Source organism: Geotrypetes seraphini, chromosome 3 (assembly GCF_902459505.1).
Source record: "Geotrypetes seraphini chromosome 3, aGeoSer1.1, whole genome shotgun sequence".
NCBI lineage: Eukaryota > Metazoa > Chordata > Amphibia > Gymnophiona > Dermophiidae > Geotrypetes > Geotrypetes seraphini.
Window position 1 is genome coordinate 260,116,320 of NC_047086.1, and position 20,795 is coordinate 260,137,114.

A 20,795-nucleotide genomic window follows, 5' to 3' on the forward strand; every position below is an offset into this window, starting at 1 on the left:
TAGCGACAGAGAAAGTACCGGCATATATGTAAATTGCTTAGGTTGTTCCACAGAAAGGTGGTATACCAAATCCAGGGCCCTTTACCATTGTCACCATCCAAACTTTGCTTGCTTATAGAGACTGCTTCCTGGTTGATGACTGCCTAAAGTAGGGCACAAGTTTGAAGATTGCTGCTCTTTTTTTATGTATGTATTTAGAGACTTGACCATTTAACCCTACACTGTTTTCTGTCTTTTAACCAGTTTACAAGAAGACATTGTGTCCTATGCCTTGACCATTTTTTTAAACCTTTATTTTGTGAATTTGAATCAATAACAATATAACAATGGGAATAATCAAATATATGATGCACTCTGTTTGTTCAGGACATTTCTAATCATCAGGACCCAGTTCTTCTGAAGAAATTTTAATTTCTTAAGGAATAATCAAGCACTTTCTGAAAATCCAGATCCTCTTATTTGCACCTTCAAAAAAGTGTTCTTTTGTTTCTACCATTTTGCCCGGCACTGATGTGAGGCTCACCAATTTGTTTCCTGGACTACCCCGGAACTAGAGACTGACCAAATATTAGATTCGGCTCAGAAACCAACCTGAAATCTAGGTTCAGGTTTGGCTGAAAATGCTTCTGTGTTTTTGTCTGAAACCCAAACTCTGTTTCCCGGCCCCCCTCCCCCCCCCTGCAATAACTCTCTCCCTTCTGCTCTCCCACCATCTGAGGGCCATTCCTGGACCTATCTTTGCTTTAAATGACCTGGCGGTCTAGTGGCTTTTTCTGGGCAAGAGCGATCCCCAGTCATTCTTACCCCTGCAGGATCCTCAGCCAAAATGGCTACTGAAACTTCTTGTAGCACCCTCACAAGACTGCCACAGGAGGTCCCAGCAGCCATTTTGGAATTGGAAGTAGCATAAGCAGGAGCAACCTTGGAGATTATTCCTGCTTTTGCTGCTTCCAATCCCAAGATGGCTATTGGGATTTTCGGTGGTAGTCTCAGCAGCCATTTTTGCTGAGGATCCTGCAGGGGCAAGAGTGACTGGGGATCGCTCTTGCCCAGAAAAAGCTACTAGATCACCTGATCATTTAAGCAAAGGGAGGCCTTCAGATGGTGGAAAGGTGGAAGAGTTTGGGGTTGGGTGGGTGGCCGGACTACCCTCTAATGGAGTGGGGGAGGGGATGTGTGGCTGCAGTAGCAGCAGGCACAGGAGGACCTACAAGGCACTGGTTTTGGTTCCAGAGCTAGTCAAAATGAGTGGTGAATTTTGGTAACAGATTTGGTTTCAGTTGGAACCAAAACCACTGGTTTCAATCAGCCTCTGCCTGGAAGAATGACCCAAATTATTGTCACCCTTCAATTTTCAAGTACAATGGATTATTTAATGATAGATTACAGATTACTAATAGTAGATCTGCATTTCATTTTTGAGTTCTGTCAGTGCTTTAGGTCGGGTGACTTGCTCTTTAGTTTGTCAGTTAGCCCTATTACATCTTCCAGGTTCACTTATATTTGTTTCAGTTCCTCCAAATTGTTACCTTTAAATAAAATCTTTAGCATAAGTAGCTCCCTCACATCTTCCTCGGTGAAAATTAAAGATTTCATTTAGTCATAATGCTGCTTTATAGAGCGATGGTAAGACCACACTTGGAATACTGTGTCCAACATCGGTCTCCCTACCTAATAAAGGATATAATACTACTGGAGAGGGTGCAGAGGCGAGCGACGAAGCTTATAAAAGGTATGGAGAACTTGAGCTACAAGCCTCAAGGATCGCCTCAGAAAACTAGGATAATTCACTCTTGAGAAGAGGAGACTGCGAGGGGATCTGATAGAGACTTTTAAAATACTGAAAGGATTCGACAAAATAGAGCAGGGAACAACTTTATTCACAATGTCAAAGGTGACTTGAACAAGAGGTCATGGACTGAAGCTGTGGGGGGCCAGGGCCAGGACAAATGTCAGAAAGTTCTGCTTCACACAGCGAGTGGTGAACGCCTTGAACGATCTCCCGGAAGAGGTTGTAGAGGAAACCACCATTCAAGGTTTTAAGGGCAAGTTGGATGCACATCTTCTTGAAAGCCACGTTGAGGGATACGAATAACTAAGGTATTCACCAGGGTAGGCCTGGCTGGGCCTCCGTGTGTGCGGATCGCCGGACTAGATGGACCCAAGGTCTGATCTGGTGCAGGCATTTCTTATGTTCTTATGTAGTCTATGCACTCTGGTCTTGTCCTCTCTGAGTGCTTGTTTTATCCCTTGACCAGGGCAGGATTAATTCTTCGAGGGCCCCTAGGCACACAAGTGCACTGAGACCTCCAGCCCTGCCCCGCCCATACCCCACCCCTGCCTGCCTATGCCCCTCCCTCATTTACTTACCTGTTTTCTTATTTACTTCTTTATTTCTACTTGTATTTCTTTTATTATAAAATTCAAAACAACAAAGATTACCATACCAGTGCCAGTGTACAGTTTTAGTTCTATGCAAGCCTCAAACATCTCTGAATAAATCCCCCCTTCCTTCCCACCTATTGCCCAGGACTTTAACTCTGAACCCTTTCCATACGTATACAAAAGTGTTCAAATGCATTGTAAAGCAGTAATACTATCCGAAACATAAGTCTGTATTAATAACCAAGTTTGCAACTCCTCTCAACTGCCTCACTCTATGTTGTCCAACTTTAACCCATATGTATGTATAAACAACCAAATCTGTAACTCCTCTGGTACGTTCCACTCCATGTATGGTAATTTGTAACAAAATAACAAGGCAAGTGATCCACCAAAGATTCCAACGTGGAATAAAAGAAGATCGGCAGAGATTCAAATCAAGTTTATTCAAGGTGCTCCCAGGAGCCATGCCTGATGCATTTTGCCAAACAAAGCTGGTCAATGCTAATAGAAAACCATGTCTTTCATACACAAAGGACACAGAACCACCCTCATCTAGTATGGAATAAGTAATCACAAAATACCCTCCTCACCCCCCCCCCCCCCTTTTTACAAAAGCACGGAAGAAGTTTTTAGCGCTGGCGGGCTGAATGTTCTGCACTGTTCTGACGATCATAGGAATTCTATGACCATCGGAGTAGTGCAGAGCATTCAGCATGCTGGCTTGTGCTACAAACTGAAGGAACTGTATAGTTTAGGGGGTGAAGAAACAGTGGTGCATATCCCCCAATAATGAACAAAATATAAAGATAGCAGATGTAAATTTGAAAAAAGAGAAATAACAAATCACTTTACAAATTAACAAATAAAACTAAAACAAAAAATGGAAAATAAGATAATACCATTTTATTGGACTAATACATTTTTTAATTAGCTTTCAGAGGTCAAACCCTCTTTCCTTAGGTCAGTAAAGTATTACAGTATCCTGACCTGACCTGAGAAAGGAGAATTTGGTCTCTAAAAGTTAGTCAAAAATGTATTAAAATGAGTCCAATAAAACAATCACCTGGATTGGCCACCGTGAGAACGGGCTACTGGGCTTGATGGACCTTTGGTCTGACCCAGTAAGGCTATTCTTATGTTCTTAATTCTACTTTGCATACTTGGATTTCATTTGTGAATTTTATCATGCTGTTTGCTAGGAGTTTTGGAAGTATTGTTGAGGGAATAACAGAAACTATTTTCATCTTTTCTGTAGGTAAGCAAACCATGGGCTTTCCACTGATGACATACCAGGAAAGATCGGATAATAAATTGTATCGCCTTCAGACTCCCCAGAGCCCTCTGGTGCGGCCGTACATGTATGATTACTATGAAATGGATAGTTATCCAACTGGCACCAATGCAATTGTGGCTGTCATCTCATATACTGGTTATGACATGGAAGATGCTATGGTAACTGAGAGGATAAACAGAAATTCCAAAAAACATTTTATAATCATACATAGTAATTGTATTATTTTTCATCAACAGATCCAAGATCTGTATGGTTTTGAACGTAAAAGAAAAATGTAACCAGTCTCATTTCAAAATATTTTTAATTTTGAACTTATTTTTTTGTTTGTATAAAATTGTATTAAAATTATTTTCAAATAACCCCCCCCTAATTAAAGCATACTGAAGCCCTCTTTAATACTTCTGGATTTTGACAGAATTAGGAGGAGGGATGGTAGTTTAGATGATCCTTGTCAGCCCCGGAGCTGGATGGTCAGTAGGGTAGAGTAATTGTAATAGAGATCATCTTCCTTCTCTTCTAATAAGTGAGCATGCTTTCATAGAATGCCAAGGCCTAGCAGGCCTTACTTTATGGAGAATCTAAATTGGGCTCCCCTTAACAAAAGCTGGAAATGAAAACGGGCGATTCTTATGTTCTTATATTTGCATTTATCATAGTGTTTTATGGTTCTGACTATACAGAAGAATGTAACAATATTCTAGTGAATGTTTTTGTTTCCTTAGATCTTGAACAAAGCTTCTTGGGAAAGGGGCTTTGCTCACGGCAGTGTCTACAAGACAGAGCTTATAGACCTGGCTGAGAAGATCAAGCAGGGAGACGACAGCCTGGTGTTTGGCACCAAAGCTGGTGATGCAAGAACCATGGGAAAACTGGATGGGGATGGGCTGCCACACATCGGATCTGTACTGGAGTATGGGGACCCTTATTACAGTTACATCAGTCTCAACACAGGGGAAAGCTTTGTGACTTACTATAAGTGAGTATCCAACTTTTTGCTCTTAACTTTGTAGATATCTTTTAACTCATTTGGATAGTATGTTGTTAGCTAGGTAGCAAGCACATCTGACCTGGTAGGCTATGAGCAGGGCTCCCAGTCTTCTGTGATTCCACAGGAAAACCACAAATTCCTCTCCCTACTCCTTAGGGAATTGTTGACAGGAAATTGAGGGCTGGAGCATTGGCAGTGGTTATGGTTTCCCAGTTTCTCCAGTTTTCTCCATTCAGTGCCAGTATCTCCGGGCAGCTCAGCACAACATGTCAGGCTGTGTAGTCGTTATCCTCTGCTTTTGGACCCCAGAGTTCTGTCCTTGAACTGCACAGGTCAAAGTACAGCAGAGAATGTGGCTTTGAACTACCATCGCCGTTCTCCTCTTAAAGTTAAGTCTCAGGTTGGAAAACTGAATGAAGAAATTGGGGGAACAAGAGCGAAGAAAAATAGAATGAGGGAATTGGAGGAGATGTGAGGCTGTAGAGGTGTGGGTGAGACAACAAAGGGTTTCAGAGAAGGTGTGGTGATAGGTTGATGAGTGGGTGAATTGAAGAGATTGTGGAGTGGGCAGTGAGGTAAGAAGATTTGGAGGGGATGGAGAGAGAATGGGAGGATCAGCAGGGCTGTGATATTTGAGTGGGGTTTCCTTTCCTGTCCTGATAGTCTTCTTTGATCCAGAATTGCTTTTCCCTCCCCCTCTTTATTCTCCATTCTCTGCTGATCCACCCTGCCTGTAATCTTTTCTCCTATAAAATATTTTTGACCCCTTGCTAATTCAAGTCTGCTCTTGATGGTCTTTTCCTCCAGGTTTTTAAAAACTTGTTACTGCTAGGCTTACAGTTTTTCATATCGTGTCGTCATATTTTTGAAATATTATCTATTTTTAAATCTCAAAATGAGCCATGAGCTACAAAGCTTTCCACAAAGCTTCCCAAATGCACCAGGTTGTCCTAAACAAAGTTGTGAATATTTTTAATAGCTGTTTTTAAATGTATGCATTCTTCTCTTCCCCTCTTTAGGAACAAGGAAAGTTGTGTGGTGGATAATATCAAAGTGTGCAGTAATGATGCAGGAAATGGAAAGTTCAAATGTGTCTGTGTAACTACGCGAATTCCTCGCAACCCAACCATTGGAGACAAGTTTGCCAGCCGGCATGGCCAGAAGGGCATTTTGAGCAGGCTTTGGCCAGCAGAGGACATGCCATTTACAGAGAGTGGGATGGTACCAGACATTCTTTTCAATCCTCATGGCTTTCCCTCGAGGATGACAATTGGTATGCTGATTGAGAGCATGGCTGGGAAGTCTGCTGCACTGCATGGCCTTTGTCATGATGCCACACCATTCACCTTCTCAGAGGAGAACTCTGCTTTGGACTACTTTGGTGAGATGTTAAAGGCTGCAGGCTACAACTTTTATGGCACAGAACGACTGTACAGTGGTATCAGTGGGGTGGAGCTGGAGGCAGACATTTTTATTGGTGTGGTTTACTACCAGCGTTTGCGCCACATGGTCTCTGACAAGTTCCAGGTGAGGACAACTGGAGCCCGAGACAGGATCACCAATCAACCTATTGGTGGCAGGAATGTGCAGGGAGGGATCCGCTTTGGGGAAATGGAGCGTGATGCCCTCTTAGCCCATGGCACATCCTTCCTGCTGCATGACCGCCTTTTCAACTGCTCTGACCGCTCCATGGCCCATGTGTGTGTGGCATGTGGCAGCCTGCTCTCTCCTCTATTGGAGAAGCCACCTCCTGCCTGGTCTGCCTTGCGCCATCGAAAGCACCACTGTACCATCTGTAAAAAAAGTAATACCATTGACACAATTTCAGTGCCATACGTGTTCCGGTACTTTGTAGCTGAATTGGCAGCCATGAACATAAATGTGAAGCTTGACATAAGCTAATTATATGACAGTAGCTAATTTTTCTGACATTTTGACATGACTGTACTTGCAATCTGCTCTAAAGAGAGTTAGGGTGCTATAACAGAAAAATAAAGAAAGGTTATAGTCCTCAGAAGTCCTTCTTTGCCATGGGCAGAGTTGCTATTAAGATAATATGCAAATTAATTTTCTCAGGGAGATCAAATGCTATACGACTGCCTGTTGCCATATAGTTCAAAACCTAGCTTAAGGTCATGGAGTCAGTAGAGGCTGTGATGTATAAGATGCAGTGATCCTAGGAACTAGGAGAGGAAGACTTATCCTTATAGCTACAGCAGGGGTCTCGAAGTCCCTCCTCGAGGGCCGGAATCCAGTCGGGTTTTCAGGATTTCCCCAATGAATGTGCATGAGATCTATGTGCATGCACTGCTTTCAATGCATATTCATTGGGGAAATCCTGAAAACCCGACTGGATTGCGGCCCTCAAGGAGGGACTTTGAGATCCCTGAGCTACAGGGATGCCTATTGATTGGATCAATGATGTTTGCATGCCACTTTTTGAAGGAAACCCTGCTGAAGGCTATGGTTACAGTGACTGGGTTATATACAGAGAGGGAGGGGGCTAATCAAAGGGAAATTGTTGGCTGTAAATGAATACATGGTCTTTTAACTTTACACAATGAGGAGAGGGGGCAAGATAGTGCTCATATGATGTATAACATTTGTTCATATATTATCCTTATCTATAGTAAAAAGGAAGAGTAATGCTAACATATGTCTGATTCCCATTGATAGTCCTTTATTTATTCAGTTTTCTATACCGTTCTCTCAGGGGAGTTCAGAATGGTTTACTTGGATTTATTTGGTTTCTCAAGCATTTTTTCCCTGTATGTCTCTGCAGGCTCACAATCTATCTGTCCTACGGATGCTTTTGTGAACTCCTTTCCAACAGAGGAATATCTAATGAAGCCTAGAGGTGATACTTAGTCCTGCAAAGCAAATAGCTCTTTCCAAAGGATCCCTTTGCTTGGCAAAGCACTCTGTACCCAAATAGTTTGTGGCTTTGGTGCAGGGAAAAAGGAGACAGTAAATTAAAAAAAAAAAAGACTTGAAATGCGCTCAGAAAAGCCAATGTGTCTAGTAGCCCTGAATGCTGGTTTTGCATCTGAATCCGCAAGTTGCTTGCAGAATGCTGTCAATCATCTTTTAAATTTCAATTTCTTCCCAGGGAGTAGTTCCTGTCACCTCAATTTTTTTTCTAAAATAAGTTGCTTAGAAGTGTTTCTGCTCTGCTCTGTGGTTTTATTATTTTTGGGAACTTTTCTAAGCATTTGTTTTGAGGCTCGGTGCCCAGAGATTCCCATATGTTGGGACCCCCTTGGCTGGAAAAGACGCATACTTGCACTGTGGAAAAGACGCAGACTTTCACTGTGGAAGTTTGCTGCTAGCGGGATCAGCTCAGGGGACACCTAGCTAGCCGACTTGCTTTGATTTTTTGAGCTCAGGGGCCGTCCTCTATGGTAGCTGCTTGCATCCCTGATTTATCAGGAACTTGTGCACAGGCTGTTTGACACCTTTCTGGCTTGGGTAACTTAAAGAGTTTCCTTTTTAAAGATGCTTTTAATCTTGAAATTATGTTCAAATTTTATACTAGTTTCCCTCCAGGTTTCTATTTTTTCCTCCCTAATGTTCTTTCCATCTATGGTTCTTTTCTGCACTTTAAAGCATTGAATTGTAGTTCTATCCCTCCTTACCTTGTGTATTGATTAGTCTGTAAGTTTGTTGGTCTAACCCAGGGGTCTGCAACCTTTAAGACATAAAGAGCCACTTGGACCCGTTTTCGAAAAGAAAAAAAAACTTGGAGCCGCAAAACCATTATAAAACAAATCTAACACTGCATATATTGTTTCTTATCTTAATGCTATATACAGGATCACTAAATTGAAAATAAAATCATTTTTCCTACCTTTGCTATTTGGTGATTTCATGAGTCTCTGGTTGCACTTTCTTCTTCTGACTGTGCATCCAATCTTTCTTCCTTTCTTTCAGCCTCCTGTATGTTTCCTCTCCTCCAGACCTCATTCTCTCCCCAACTTTTTCTTTCTGTCTCCCTGTTCCCCCTTCTTTCTGTCTCTGTCTGCCCCCTTTCTTTCTTTCTCCGTGCCCTCCCCCAAGCCACTCGGTTTGCTGCAACCGCCATCGGGGAATAGCCCCCAAGCCACCGCCGTCCCAAGCTTTCCCTGCAGAAGCATCGCGCTGACCAGCATTCCGCTCCCTGACGTCAATTCTGACGTAGGAGAGGAAGTTCCGGGCCAACAAGGCATTTCTCCTCATTCCATCCAGCCTGAGCCCCATCTCTCCTTGATCCAGCATTTCCCTTCTGTGTCTGTCAGAATTACCATTCCACCTATTTTCCAGCATCACCCTTCTTTGTGTCCATCTCACCTATATCCCTATCTCACCACTTTTTCAGAATCTTCATTTGTCTCTCCTTGTCTTTACCCCATGTTCACCATTTGCCCTTTCAATGTCTTTATCCCCCCCCCCACTTTTTCAGCATTACTTCTATGTCTCTATTTCACCTCCTCTTCATGTCCCCTCTGTATCTCTATCCTTATTCAGTAGGTCCTGCTTACCCTTTCTCTTCTTTGTGTCACTATCTCCATTTTCAGCTTTCCCCCCCTTTTCCTTTGTTACTGCACCCTGTAGCTAGAATCTTTCCACCCTCCCTCCACTCCGGCCCAGCCCAGTATGAAATATTTCCTTTTGTTTCCCTCCCCTCTCTCTTTCTCTCTCTCTTCTGCTCCCTCACCCACGAGTCCTGCATCTGGCCCTCTCCCTTCTACCTGCACCTGGCAACACCCCCCTGCTCCGCGGCTCTCTTCAGCAACTCGTCAGCAGCGGTGATCAAGACAAGCTGCCGACATCGAGGCCTTCCCTCTACGAGTCCTGCCTTTATGGAAAAAGGAAGTTGAAACAAGCGGGACTCGCAGAGGGTAGGCCCCGACGTCAGAAGCTTGTGTCGATCGCTGCTGCTGAGTTGCCGAAGAGAGCCGCGGAGCAGGGGATGTGGCCGGAAGCAGGTAGAAGGGGGAGGGAGATAGGAAGGCTGTAGATCTCCGGAGCATGACACCGACCCCGGCCAGGATGATTTCTTTTTCAGGCGTGCACCTTACAAGTCCAGCATCGCGGTGGGAAATAGCTATGCTGAGCAGTGAGCTCAGCACTACACAGATGAAAGCCTTGCTTGCTGATTGGTCCGGCGGCACGGCGGGGCGGGGCCGCCGGACCAATCAGCAAGCAAGGCTTTCATCTGTGTATGTGCTGAGCTCACTGCTCAGCATGGCTATTTCCCGCCGCGACGCCGGACTTGTAAGCTGCATGCCTGCGTGACACACTACCGGAGCCACAGCAAAGGTGGAAAAGAGCCGCATGCGGCCGACCCCCGGTCTAACCCATCATTTTAAAATTTTAAATAATAATAATAATAACAGTTTATATACCGCAATACCGTTAAGTTCTATGCAGTTTACAATAGATTAAGCGAGGTACAAATTGATTGAATTTAAGAGGGGGGAAGAGGAGAGTTAATAGTATGTCTAAATATGTTTATTTTTTTATTAATGTTGTTACTCGCTTAGTAAATCTAAATAAGCGATTCATCAAATTAAAATGAAACTTGAAACATTAATAGTGGGCTGGCTGTGTGGTCCTTTCCCCCTTCGCAGCACAAGGTTTTCTGAGGGTTGAGGCTCCATCCGACTGGCAGCCAGAAGACCAAGTTCATCTGGCGAACCTGCGAGGCAGAGTTTTTCTCCATTTATCCCAGCTGCATTCCTGAGCTGAAGCAGGCAGGCATGAAGCACAATGAATAAGGCTATTATAGCCTCGGTGGAAAATCGGAGGGGGGGCGGCTACAAAACTGAAATTTAATGATTCCTGCAGCTAAAGCCAGGTCCCTCACCTCTAAAATCCCTTTCTCTGCAATTTTTGTACTTCAGGGAAATCCTCAAAGGCCATTTTTTGGCGTGATTTTTCTTGGATTTTAAACAATCTTTTTTTTCTAAAGCCTCCATCTGCCTCAAGACCCCTCAACTTTACTTAAAATGGGACGCTTCAGACCTTCCTATCCTTATATCATGCCAGGTTTATGGTGAATAGACGTCCGAGTGTCCATTTCTAGTGTATGACGGAGCTCGCGGGGAAAGAATGTGAGCCTTGGGCTCAGCCACCTCTAAGTTCTCCAGGGCTGGGGTTCTGCAGGAGCCAAGCTTTCAAGAGAAGAGACCATTTCCAGAGCCCTCCGATGGTGCATTGGCCAAGTACAGATGTGTGATGGCTGTGGAGCCCAGGAGGACCAACAGGGGGGTCTTTGCCAGGGTCCTCAAAACCTTCAGTTCAAGGCTTCACCCCAGCCTTATGTAGAATACCTATTTGAACTGCTGAGAGTCCTCAGTGTCTATGTTCAGCACAACAGTGATGCAGGGGATCTCCCCTCAGTATGCACCCTGACCAGATGAGGCCACAACTGGACCAGTGTGGGGTTGGACGCGTTAGTCCAACTGTGGCCAGGGAAAGGGCTTTTGTACATGCTTCCTCCGTGGAACATGCTAGGGCAAGCCATCTGCAGAATTGTGTATCATCCGGGGCTGGTAGTCCTAATGGCACCCAGTTGGCCCCACAGACCATGAAATGTGGACCTTGTTCGCCTCCAGAGGGAAAAAGGCCTCAGACTGCCGGTCCAAATGGATCTTCTTACTCAGGGACTTTGGGCTTATAGCATGGCTCTTGAGTGGGCGGCCCTAGCGAGCAAGGGTTACTCAGATGTGGTCATTTCAACTCTGCTTAGATATAAGCCATCGATTCTAGTAGCCTAGTGTGCTGGGGATGATGTAGATGCAAGCTCTGATTTCAGTAGTCATGGACTTTTTGCAAGAGGAACTTCAGAAGCGTTTGTTGGTCAGATCACTGAAGCAGATAGCTCAAGGGGAATGAGGCTCTCTGACCTCACCCAAATGTTGCCCGGTTCATTAAAGGGGCTGCTACTACTACTTATCACTTGTATAGCGCTGAAAGGCATATGCAGTGCTGTACATTTTGACATTTATAGACTGTCCCTGCTCAGAAGAGCTTACAATCTAACTTGGACAGACAGACATGACATATAGGGTTGGGGATGCAGAACCCAAGATGAGAGGAGTTAGGAGTTGAAAGCACTCTCGAAGAGGTGGGCTTTTAACTAGGCCTTGAATGCTGCCAGAGACAGTCCGCTGTAGGGATTCGGGCATCTTGTTCCAAGCATATGGTACAGCAAGATAGAAGGGACAGAGTCTCTGGAGTAGGGCACAGATGGGAGGGGACTTACCAGCCGAGCAGAGCTCATAGGGATGAACACGGGAAGATAAGCGAAGAGAGAGAGTGAGGGGCAGCTGAGTGGGTGCATTTGTAGGTCAGTAAGAGGAGTTTGAATTGTATTCGGAAATGAATGGGAAGCCAATGAAGTGGCTTTAGGAGAGGGGGTAACGTGAATATAGTGGCTCTCCCAGAATATGAGCTGTGCAGCCAAATTCTGGACAGATTAGAGGAGAGTTAGATGGCTAAGTGGAAGGCCTGAGAGTAGCGAGTTGCAGTAGTCTAAGCGCAAGATGATGAGGTTGTGAAGGTTTTGGTAGTGGGCTCAGAGAGGAAGGGTCAGATTTGGTAATATAGAGGAAGAAGCGGCAGGTTGCGGCAGGTGAAGAAGAGAGATGTCAAAGATGACCCTGAGATTACGAGCAGACAAAACAGGAAGGATGAGAGTGTTGTCCACAGAGACCTAGAATGAGGGAAGCAAAGAGGTGGGTTTAGGCAGATGAGCAGCTCTCTTTTAGCCATATTCAGTTTTAGATGGTGTGAGACATCCAAGTGGCAATGTCGGACAGGCAGGCTGAGACTCTGGTCTGGGTTTCAGTAGAGCTATTTGGTGCAGAGAGGTAGATCTGGGAGTCGTCAGCATAGAGGTGATACTGGAAGCCATGGGAGTTGATCAGCGCTCCAAGTGAGCCTACTACTCTCACTCTTGCAGATTTCAACCCCTTTTCCCACCACCATCTCTATGCTCTTCCTCCTTTAAAGTCCATTCCATCCATCTTTTTGCTCCCTTCTCCAAGTAGCAGTCATCTAGCAACCCCCAGATACGTCCCACTCTTGCTTCCTTACCAACTTTGACTCCTGGTTCTTCTTCCTCGAGCTCTCATCCCCTTCGCTCATCCTTTGTGACTTCAATATCCATGTTGATGACCTCTCCAACTCCTTCACCTCTAGGTTTCTTGCCCTAACATCCTCATACAATCTCCTGCTGTGCTCCACCACCCCTACAAACCAGAAAGGACACTGCCTAGACCTAATTCTTTCCTCCAACTGCTCAACCACCAAATTATGCAATACCACCCTTCCCCTCTAACTTGTTCTCCAGTTCATCTCCCTTTTCCTTCCTGTATTAGAAGGTCTCAGTAGAGTTCCATATGAGCCCTTACGGGAGGCTTCCATTCTGGATCTTACAGTCAAGACAGTGTTTTTGGTGGCAATTATGTTGTAGGGAAAAAGCACTTCTTTTGAGTCCTCTGTTTTGAAGGCAGGCTCAGTAGGCCTGTTCTAGACTCCGGGGACTGCTATAGTATGTCCCTAGCGTTCAGGACCACTAGACACATTGCACTAGAAAGAAAGATTAGGTTCTTACCTCGATAATCTTTCTTCTTGTGGACATGTGTAGTGGTCCTGAAGCCCCACCCTGTCAGTGGGCTTTGTCTGCCTTTTGCCTTATCTATCTGAATTTGGAGAATTCTCTTCATCTGAGAGACAATGAGAAGATATATAAGAAAAGGAAAATGCTCAAGAAGGTAAAGTCTGGTTTAAATCTCTGCTTGATAGCAGGACATGTGAGTACTTTGAACTCTATATAAGATGCAGATCAGAATAGAATTGTAGTGTTGGAGATTTTTCCCCATATGTTTGTCATTACAGTGCTACTTGATTACTTTTGTATAAACTAAGAGGGCAGGACCAGTTTCCTGGGAAGGAGGCGGAGTTCAAAAGATGATTGATAGCATCCTGGAAGCAACTTGCGGGTTCAGATGCAAAACTCTAGTGTTTCAGGACCAGTAGACACATCTACAAAAAAGAAGATTACACTGGTCAACAAAAAAAAGGTTTGTTTTTTCTTTCCTACTGAGAACTTAAAGAGTGTTCTTAGTTAATTTAATGACGCTGATTTCAGATCTGTAATTGAATTTCAGCTAGCACGTCAGGTTTCTGAGATACACTGATTTTTTTAGACAGTTTGCCATATCGGCACAATATTGCGAGTATGAACTGTGTCCCACCAAACTTATGCTAAGGAGTTTACTCTGAAAACAAACAAGACAATAAGGAGACATTTTACAGCCTATATTTACACCTCTCTTAACACACACAAAAGTGATGTCAGCATGTTCAGAAATGTTTGAGACACTTGGACAAATAGAGAACTACTGTATAATAGATTACATCTTAGGGTTTTAAACTTTTCTTTAGACCCAGGAATACTACCTACAGACATGTTTAAGAAATACCTTGTCGAAGTTTTGCATTTTTCTTCTGATATGATTCCTCCTTTGAATAAGGAACTGTATTTCTCGCTCCATAAGATGCATTTTTTTCCATCCAAAAGTGGGTGGAAATGTCAGTTCGTCTTATGGAGCACCTTTTTAAAACACCTCCACACGCTCTCATGCCCTTCCTTTTAAAACACCCCCACCCCGCAGCTCCTTCTTAAACGCCCCTTAAGCCTGGTCCAGCGGTGTATTGCTGGCAGGAGCGTGCTTTCTGCGCTGCTGCCTGGGCCTTTTTCTGAATGGCTGGCACAATTCTCACGGGACTCACGAGAACTAACACCAGCCATTCAGAAAGAGGCATAGGCCCAGGCAGCAGGGAAGAAAGCACGCTCCTGCCGCCCATACACAGCTGGACCACCAGGTTTATGGGGCGTTTAAAAAGGTACTGCTGCCGGAGTAATAAGGAGGAACATGGGGATGGGGAGGAGAAGATGGAAAGGAAAGAAAGGGACTGATTTGGAGGACAGAAAAAAGGGAAAAGATGCCAGCATCATAGAGGTGGGGGGGCAGGATGGGAAGATCTATGACCTTGAGGTAAGGTTAGATGGGGTGGGGGGACGGGAGGGGATCTTTAGAAGAAGGGAAGAGACAAGGCAGAAGCTGAACATGGGGAGATAAGAACATAGAAGAGAGATGCTAGGTGAGGAGGGACCGTAGGGTCAGGGAAGCAGACTGTCAGTGGAAGACAGGGAGAGGGTAGGAACAGTGGAACATAAAGGCAATGCTGGAAAATGGAGGAGATTAGGACACTGAGGAAAAATGCTGGAAAAGGGGCAGATGGGGACACAGAGAGGGCAAATGCTGAACATGGAGGTAGGATAGGGACAGGGACAGAGAAGGAACAAGGATGGTGGACCTGGGAATAGAAAAAATGTCAGAGGGACAGGAGACTTTGCACAGACAGAAATAAAAACAGAAGAGACACATGGAGTCAAACTAAATTATCCCCCAAAAAGTGTTTAAACAACAAAGGTAGAAAAAAGTATTTTATTTTGCATTTATTAATTTAAATGTTAGCTTTTGGAAATAAACATCTCTTGATATCTTGCATTTCCCCCCCAAAAAGGTACTGAGGGGTAGAGAGTGTTTTAAAAGGAAGGACAGACGCTGGGGGAAGGGTGTTTTAAAAAGGTACCAGGAATGGAGGGAGGAGGAAAAAACTGTTAGTCGGCTGGGATGGATCCCTCCTGTCCCAGCCTATCACTAGACCACCAGAGGTGAAGGGGGGGTAGGTTACATTTCAGAGAAGGGGAGACAGGGTGCAGAGCCTGAGTGTGGAGTTGGGTGCAGAGCCTGGCAGGGAATGAGGAAGGCTGGGTGAACAATTTGGTTTAGAATGTCTTTTTCTTGTTTTCCTCTAAATCTAGGGTGCATCTTATGGTCAGGTGCGTCTTATAGTGTGAAAAATACAGTATTCTATTTGAATATGCCCAAGAAGAATTCCCAAGGAGAGAAAGTGTTGACACAATCCTTAGAACGGAAGTTGAACTTAAATAACACTGGTCAACAAAAAAAGTTTTTCTTTGCTACTGAGAACTTAATTTAATGACACTGTTTGTAGATCTGTAATTTAAATTCAGCTAGCACATCAGGTTTCTGAGATACACGTTACTGATTTTTTTTTTTTTTTTACAGTTTAATATTGTGAGTATGAACTGTGTCCCACCAAACTTGTGTTAAGGAGCTTACTCTGAAAACAAACACGAAGACAATAAGGAGACATGTTACAGCATATATTTACACCTCTCAACTCACACAAAAGTGATGTCAGCATATTCAGAAATGTTTGAGACACTTGCTTTTAAGCTTGTACTGTACATTTGTCTCTCTTTACAAGAACCAACACTAGTCTCCCATTATACTGGGATTGAACTTTCCCCAATATCTGCTTTCCATCACCTTGATATCTTGATGAAATCTTTCCCCATGCTCATCACTGACATCAAGATTGGGTGGGGAAGAAGTCAAGGTGAGAAGTGCATTTTAAGTGACATTCTGGCACCCATTAGCTGATATGCTGTCAGCATGTTCTCCACAAGCTCAGCATAATTATCTGATCTGTGATTACCAATAAAATTCTGAACAACCAGCACGAATGCTTCCTATGCTGCTGATTCAACTGGGTTCAGCTTCTGTTTGAATGCATCAGGGATTTCGAGTCCAACAAAAACACCTTCTTTAATTTTGGCTTCACTTTTCTCGAAACCAGATGTTACTTCTTAGGTGCTGAAATGCATCACCAATTCTGTCCCATCGCCATGACAAAATTTTTCAGCAGACTGTGTTAATCCAGAATAGCAGACAGTGCAGCACACATGAGCTGCCCACACTTTATCTTGGTTGCCAACTTTACAGCCAAAATAATGCATGTATGCACTTTGAAGTCTGGACAGATTCTTTCACTGATCTTATACAGTAAATTGTCTGCAGACATAACAGAAATTATCAGGATTCTTAACACAGTCTTATCTGTTCATAATAATTATAATATCTTAGATAAAAACAAAATATAAAAATTCACAGGTAGCAAAAGCAGCACCATCACTTTTTAATATAAACTTTCAAATTACTGGTATATGTGATCAATGAGCTGTCCTAAAATGCAATATTGTGTTACAGAAACAGTAAAATACCGATGCTTCACGGTAGCGTTATTGACGAAAATGATATAAACACAAACTGACGCATAGAGTCAGCATGTGGCCTTGTTAAGATAAAGGTGACAGAACAACAGTAGCAAAATGCTTGTTGACCAGTGTTATCGAGGTAAGAACCTAATCTTTCTTTTCTCTGGCTTTTGCTGAACCAGGAGCAGGTACAGCTGAATGCAGCCTGTTGGAGATCATGACCACTTTATCTAAAGCAGGGATGGGCAACCATGGTCTTTGAGGGCCACAACCCAGTTGAGTTTTCAAGATTTCCACAATAAATATGTAGGAGATCTATTTGCATAGAATGGAAGCAGTACATGCAAATCAATTTCATGACTGGGTTCCAACCATATGCAGTTGGTGCTCCAACTGCTTGGGGAGGCTAAGATGGGCAGGGCTAGAGTAGAGTAGGGTGGGGTGAGGTAGAATGGAGTAGCACATGCTGGGGCAAGTTAAAATCCTTAGTATGGGAAAGTAACACCTAACTCAATAGTAAAGGACTGGTAGAAGCATTTTTGAAAACAGCAGGGAAGAACCCCGTCACAGTGCCCCTGTTACTGATGATAATATGCATGCTCAAGGAATTATGTGTCGAAACAAATCAAAATAATGCATACCAAAATAATAAAACACCTTGAATAGTGTTTTCAGTATTCAAGAAATATATTCAGGTACTTTAATATTTGGCTCCCAATTGATCCTAGCTCTCTAGTCCAGAATCTTCCTGTTGGCTGTGTAAACAGTGGTATTCAGCAGCACTGTAACAGAAGTCCTTTAGTTACTGGCAACCATAATGATTTGCTTATTAGTTTTTTGGTAGGTTGCCAACTGGCCACCAGGCTTCAAATCTGCTGACCTTTAGTTTACTGCTGGAGCATGCATTAGCTGTACCACCAGGGAAACCAAGGTTCAAATCCCATTGCTGTTCCTTGAGATCTTGGACAACTCACTTAACATTCCACTGCATAGGTGCAAACTTAGACTGCAAGCTCTTCTGGAAAATTAACTGTTGTACCTGAATGTAACGCTCTTTGATCTACTTTTGAGAGAGCTGTGATCTAAATTCATATTTAAAAATCCCAGTATCCCATATAGTTTGAAGTCACAGAGAGCAATTCTACCATATCATAACAGTACTAACTTCAGGAGTTGCACAAAAGCTTAACTAGAAAAAGGCAGGCACCTAGGAGTCGCTGCCCAAGGCTTTGAGCGAATACTGCAGCACGAAGGAGGAGGGGTCCGGAAAGAAGGTAAACATCTGCGGCACGGGAGGGAGGGAGAAGGGCGTGTTAGGACTTGAGAGGGAGGGAGCACAAACTTAGGAAAAATGATGGAAGGAAGGAGGGAGGGACATGAACTTAGGACACAGACTGAAGGGAAAAAGGGAGGGGAGCATGAGCCATAAGATGGAAGAATGGAGGGAGTGAGGGAAATTGATGCTGAGGTGAGGGACAGAATAGAAAAGGAGAATTGGGTGTCTAAGAGAGGGAAAGAGATGGTTCACATGGGGAGATGAAGAAAGAGGAGAACTTTTGGGCAGAGAGAGGAGGATCGGAGACAATCTTCTGTATTACCACTTCAACCAAATCCTTTTCCCTTGTGATACTAACAGAGGCTGGTTGTCACTGGTTCTCCCTCACATCAGCCAGTTTTTTGGTTGTGGAATGAATCATCCGAGTTTCCATTATATCCTATGGGGAACTTTGCTTTGATATACGAGCGCTTTGGATTACGAGCAAGCTTCTGGAACAAATTATGCTAGTAAACCGAGGTACCATTGTATTTACTTATATTCTTATACCTTAAATCAGGGGTGTCAAAGTCCCTCTTCGAGAGCCACAATCCAGTTGGGTTTTCAGGATTTCCTCAATGAATATGCATGAGATCTATTTGCATGCACTGCTTTCATTGTATGCTAATAGATATCATGCATATTCATTGGGGAAATCCTGAAAACCTGACTGGATTGCGGCCCTCGAGGAGGGACTTTTACACCCCTGCCTTAAATGTTTAAGATGGATTACAGTAATATAATAGGCAAATATAAAGTCAAAACTACATTTTCTTCAACCTTCTTAAAAATACAGAAGGTTTTAAGAATATCTGAAATTAAACTGAACATCCAGGAAGCCAGGCTCTTGTGACAGGGTGAAGTTCCTGTCACGAGCAAGTAGAGGGAGCCTGAGCAGTAGTGTGTAGAACTAATTTGCATAAAGATCTTGCAAAGGCCTCTGGAAGCTGTTCTTACACCCTGAGTAAAGTAGGGTGCAGAAAAGGACAGTTTCAGAGCAAAGAGCTGAGACACAGGTTGTAATGAGAAGGGGGAACATAAAAATAACCTTACTGGGTCAGACCAGTGATCCATCTAGCTCAGTATTCCATCTTCTTGGAGGCCAATCCAAGTCACAAGTACCTGGGAAAACCCCAGATAGCAGCAGCATTCCATGCTACCGATCCAGGGGAAGCGGTGGCTTCCCCCATGTCTGTCTCAGCAACAGACTATGGACTTTTCCTCCAGGAACTTGTTCAAACCTTTTTTAAAACCAGCTACATTAACCACTCTCACCACATCCTATAACAACGCATTCCAGAGCTTAACTATTCTCTGAGTGAAAAAATATTTCCTTCTATTGATTTTAAATGTATTATTCTGTAACTTTGAATGTCCCTTAGTCCTTGTAATTTTTGACGGAGTGAAAAATTGATTCACTTGTACCCATTTTCCACCACTCAGGATTTTGTAGACTTCAATCATATCTCCCCTCAGCCGACTTAGAACTGTCCAACTTTTTTTTCCCAAATCTTTATTCATTTTAAAAACCAACATAAAGTGCAACATATTACACAGGTCTGCAAAAAATTTTTTTTCAAGAGCTGTTTTGGTTATTCCATGTAATCTTTATGTTTTTTTGTGCGCTCATTCCGAAAATGACCTCTATTTTGTCATAGGACATCACGTTTCCTGACAATTTAGGTAACTATGTTAAATAAGGCAATACCTCAAAATAAATGGAAATAGACTTCTAAAATTAAAGTTTTATTACAATTTTTTTCATGAAAATCCTTTTTTGAACTGAAATGAGCTCACCTACACACACTAAACTCAATTCTTCTTCCCTGTGAGGCTCTTCGGTGCATTTACGCTTGTGAGTAGCATCTGGAATGTCTCTGAAGCATCCAACAGTAGTCTGCCTTCATTGTAATGCTCCATTTTCCCTGGTATCTCCTTTCCATCTCTTTAATGTCTTGATGGAATTGTTCACCTTGTTCCTCACTCATAGCTCCCAAATTTTCAGGAAAGTATTATTATTATTTTATTTTTTATATACCACCAAAGCTGTAGTAGTTCGAGGCGGTTCACAACAAAGAAGGGCTGGACAATCAGCGAATAGTTACAATCAGCGATTGCGGGGAACAGGTAAAATATGAGGGGAAAAATGTAAGGTGGGCAGGGCGGAGAGGTAAGGGGAAGAGAACATGGGAAGCAGGGGTAGGGAGAGAGGGAAAGTAGTCAAGGTGGGACTGGAGGAAATGCACTTTCAAACTCATCAGACAACCTAAAGCTTGAAATGCTTTCAGCATTCGTCCGAAGATCTTTTTGTAGTGAGGTTCTTTGTTGTTGCCTAAAAATTTCTGTACGACGTCTTTAAATGCAATCCGCCCTTCTTTTTGAGGATCCATCATGTATTGACAAACTCTTCTGATGAACACACCTTCTTTCAATTTTGCTTCCATCATGCCTGGAAACTTGGTGACCAAGTATTTGAAGCATTCTCCATCTCTTGGAAGTGATTTTATGAATTGCTTCATCAATCCCAATTTTATGTGGAGAGGTGGTAGAAGAACTTTATGGGACGGTACTAAAGTTTCTCGGAGGACATTTTTTTTCACCGACTGTTAGCACCTCGACTGCCAACTCTTCTTGGTCCAGTGATTTTGTCGGTCTCGACTGTCCCATAGACACA

At 43.4% G+C, this 20,795-nt stretch overlaps 1 protein-coding gene across 1 annotated transcript in view; it reads left to right on the forward strand.

Annotated features, from left to right (window-relative positions):
* POLR1B (RNA polymerase I subunit B) overlaps nucleotides 1-6,679 on the forward strand; it is a 185,312-nt gene extending 178,633 nt beyond the window's left edge. Inside the window, exons 13-15 of the mRNA XM_033936548.1 lie at nucleotides 3,641-3,837; nucleotides 4,402-4,655; nucleotides 5,687-6,679. Coding sequence (XP_033792439.1) covers nucleotides 3,641-3,837; nucleotides 4,402-4,655; nucleotides 5,687-6,569 — 1,334 coding nt within the window. The 3' untranslated portion in view covers nucleotides 6,570-6,679. The remainder of the gene's footprint in view (nucleotides 1-3,640; nucleotides 3,838-4,401; nucleotides 4,656-5,686) is intronic.
* Nucleotides 6,680-20,795: the final 14,116 nt, after the last annotated feature.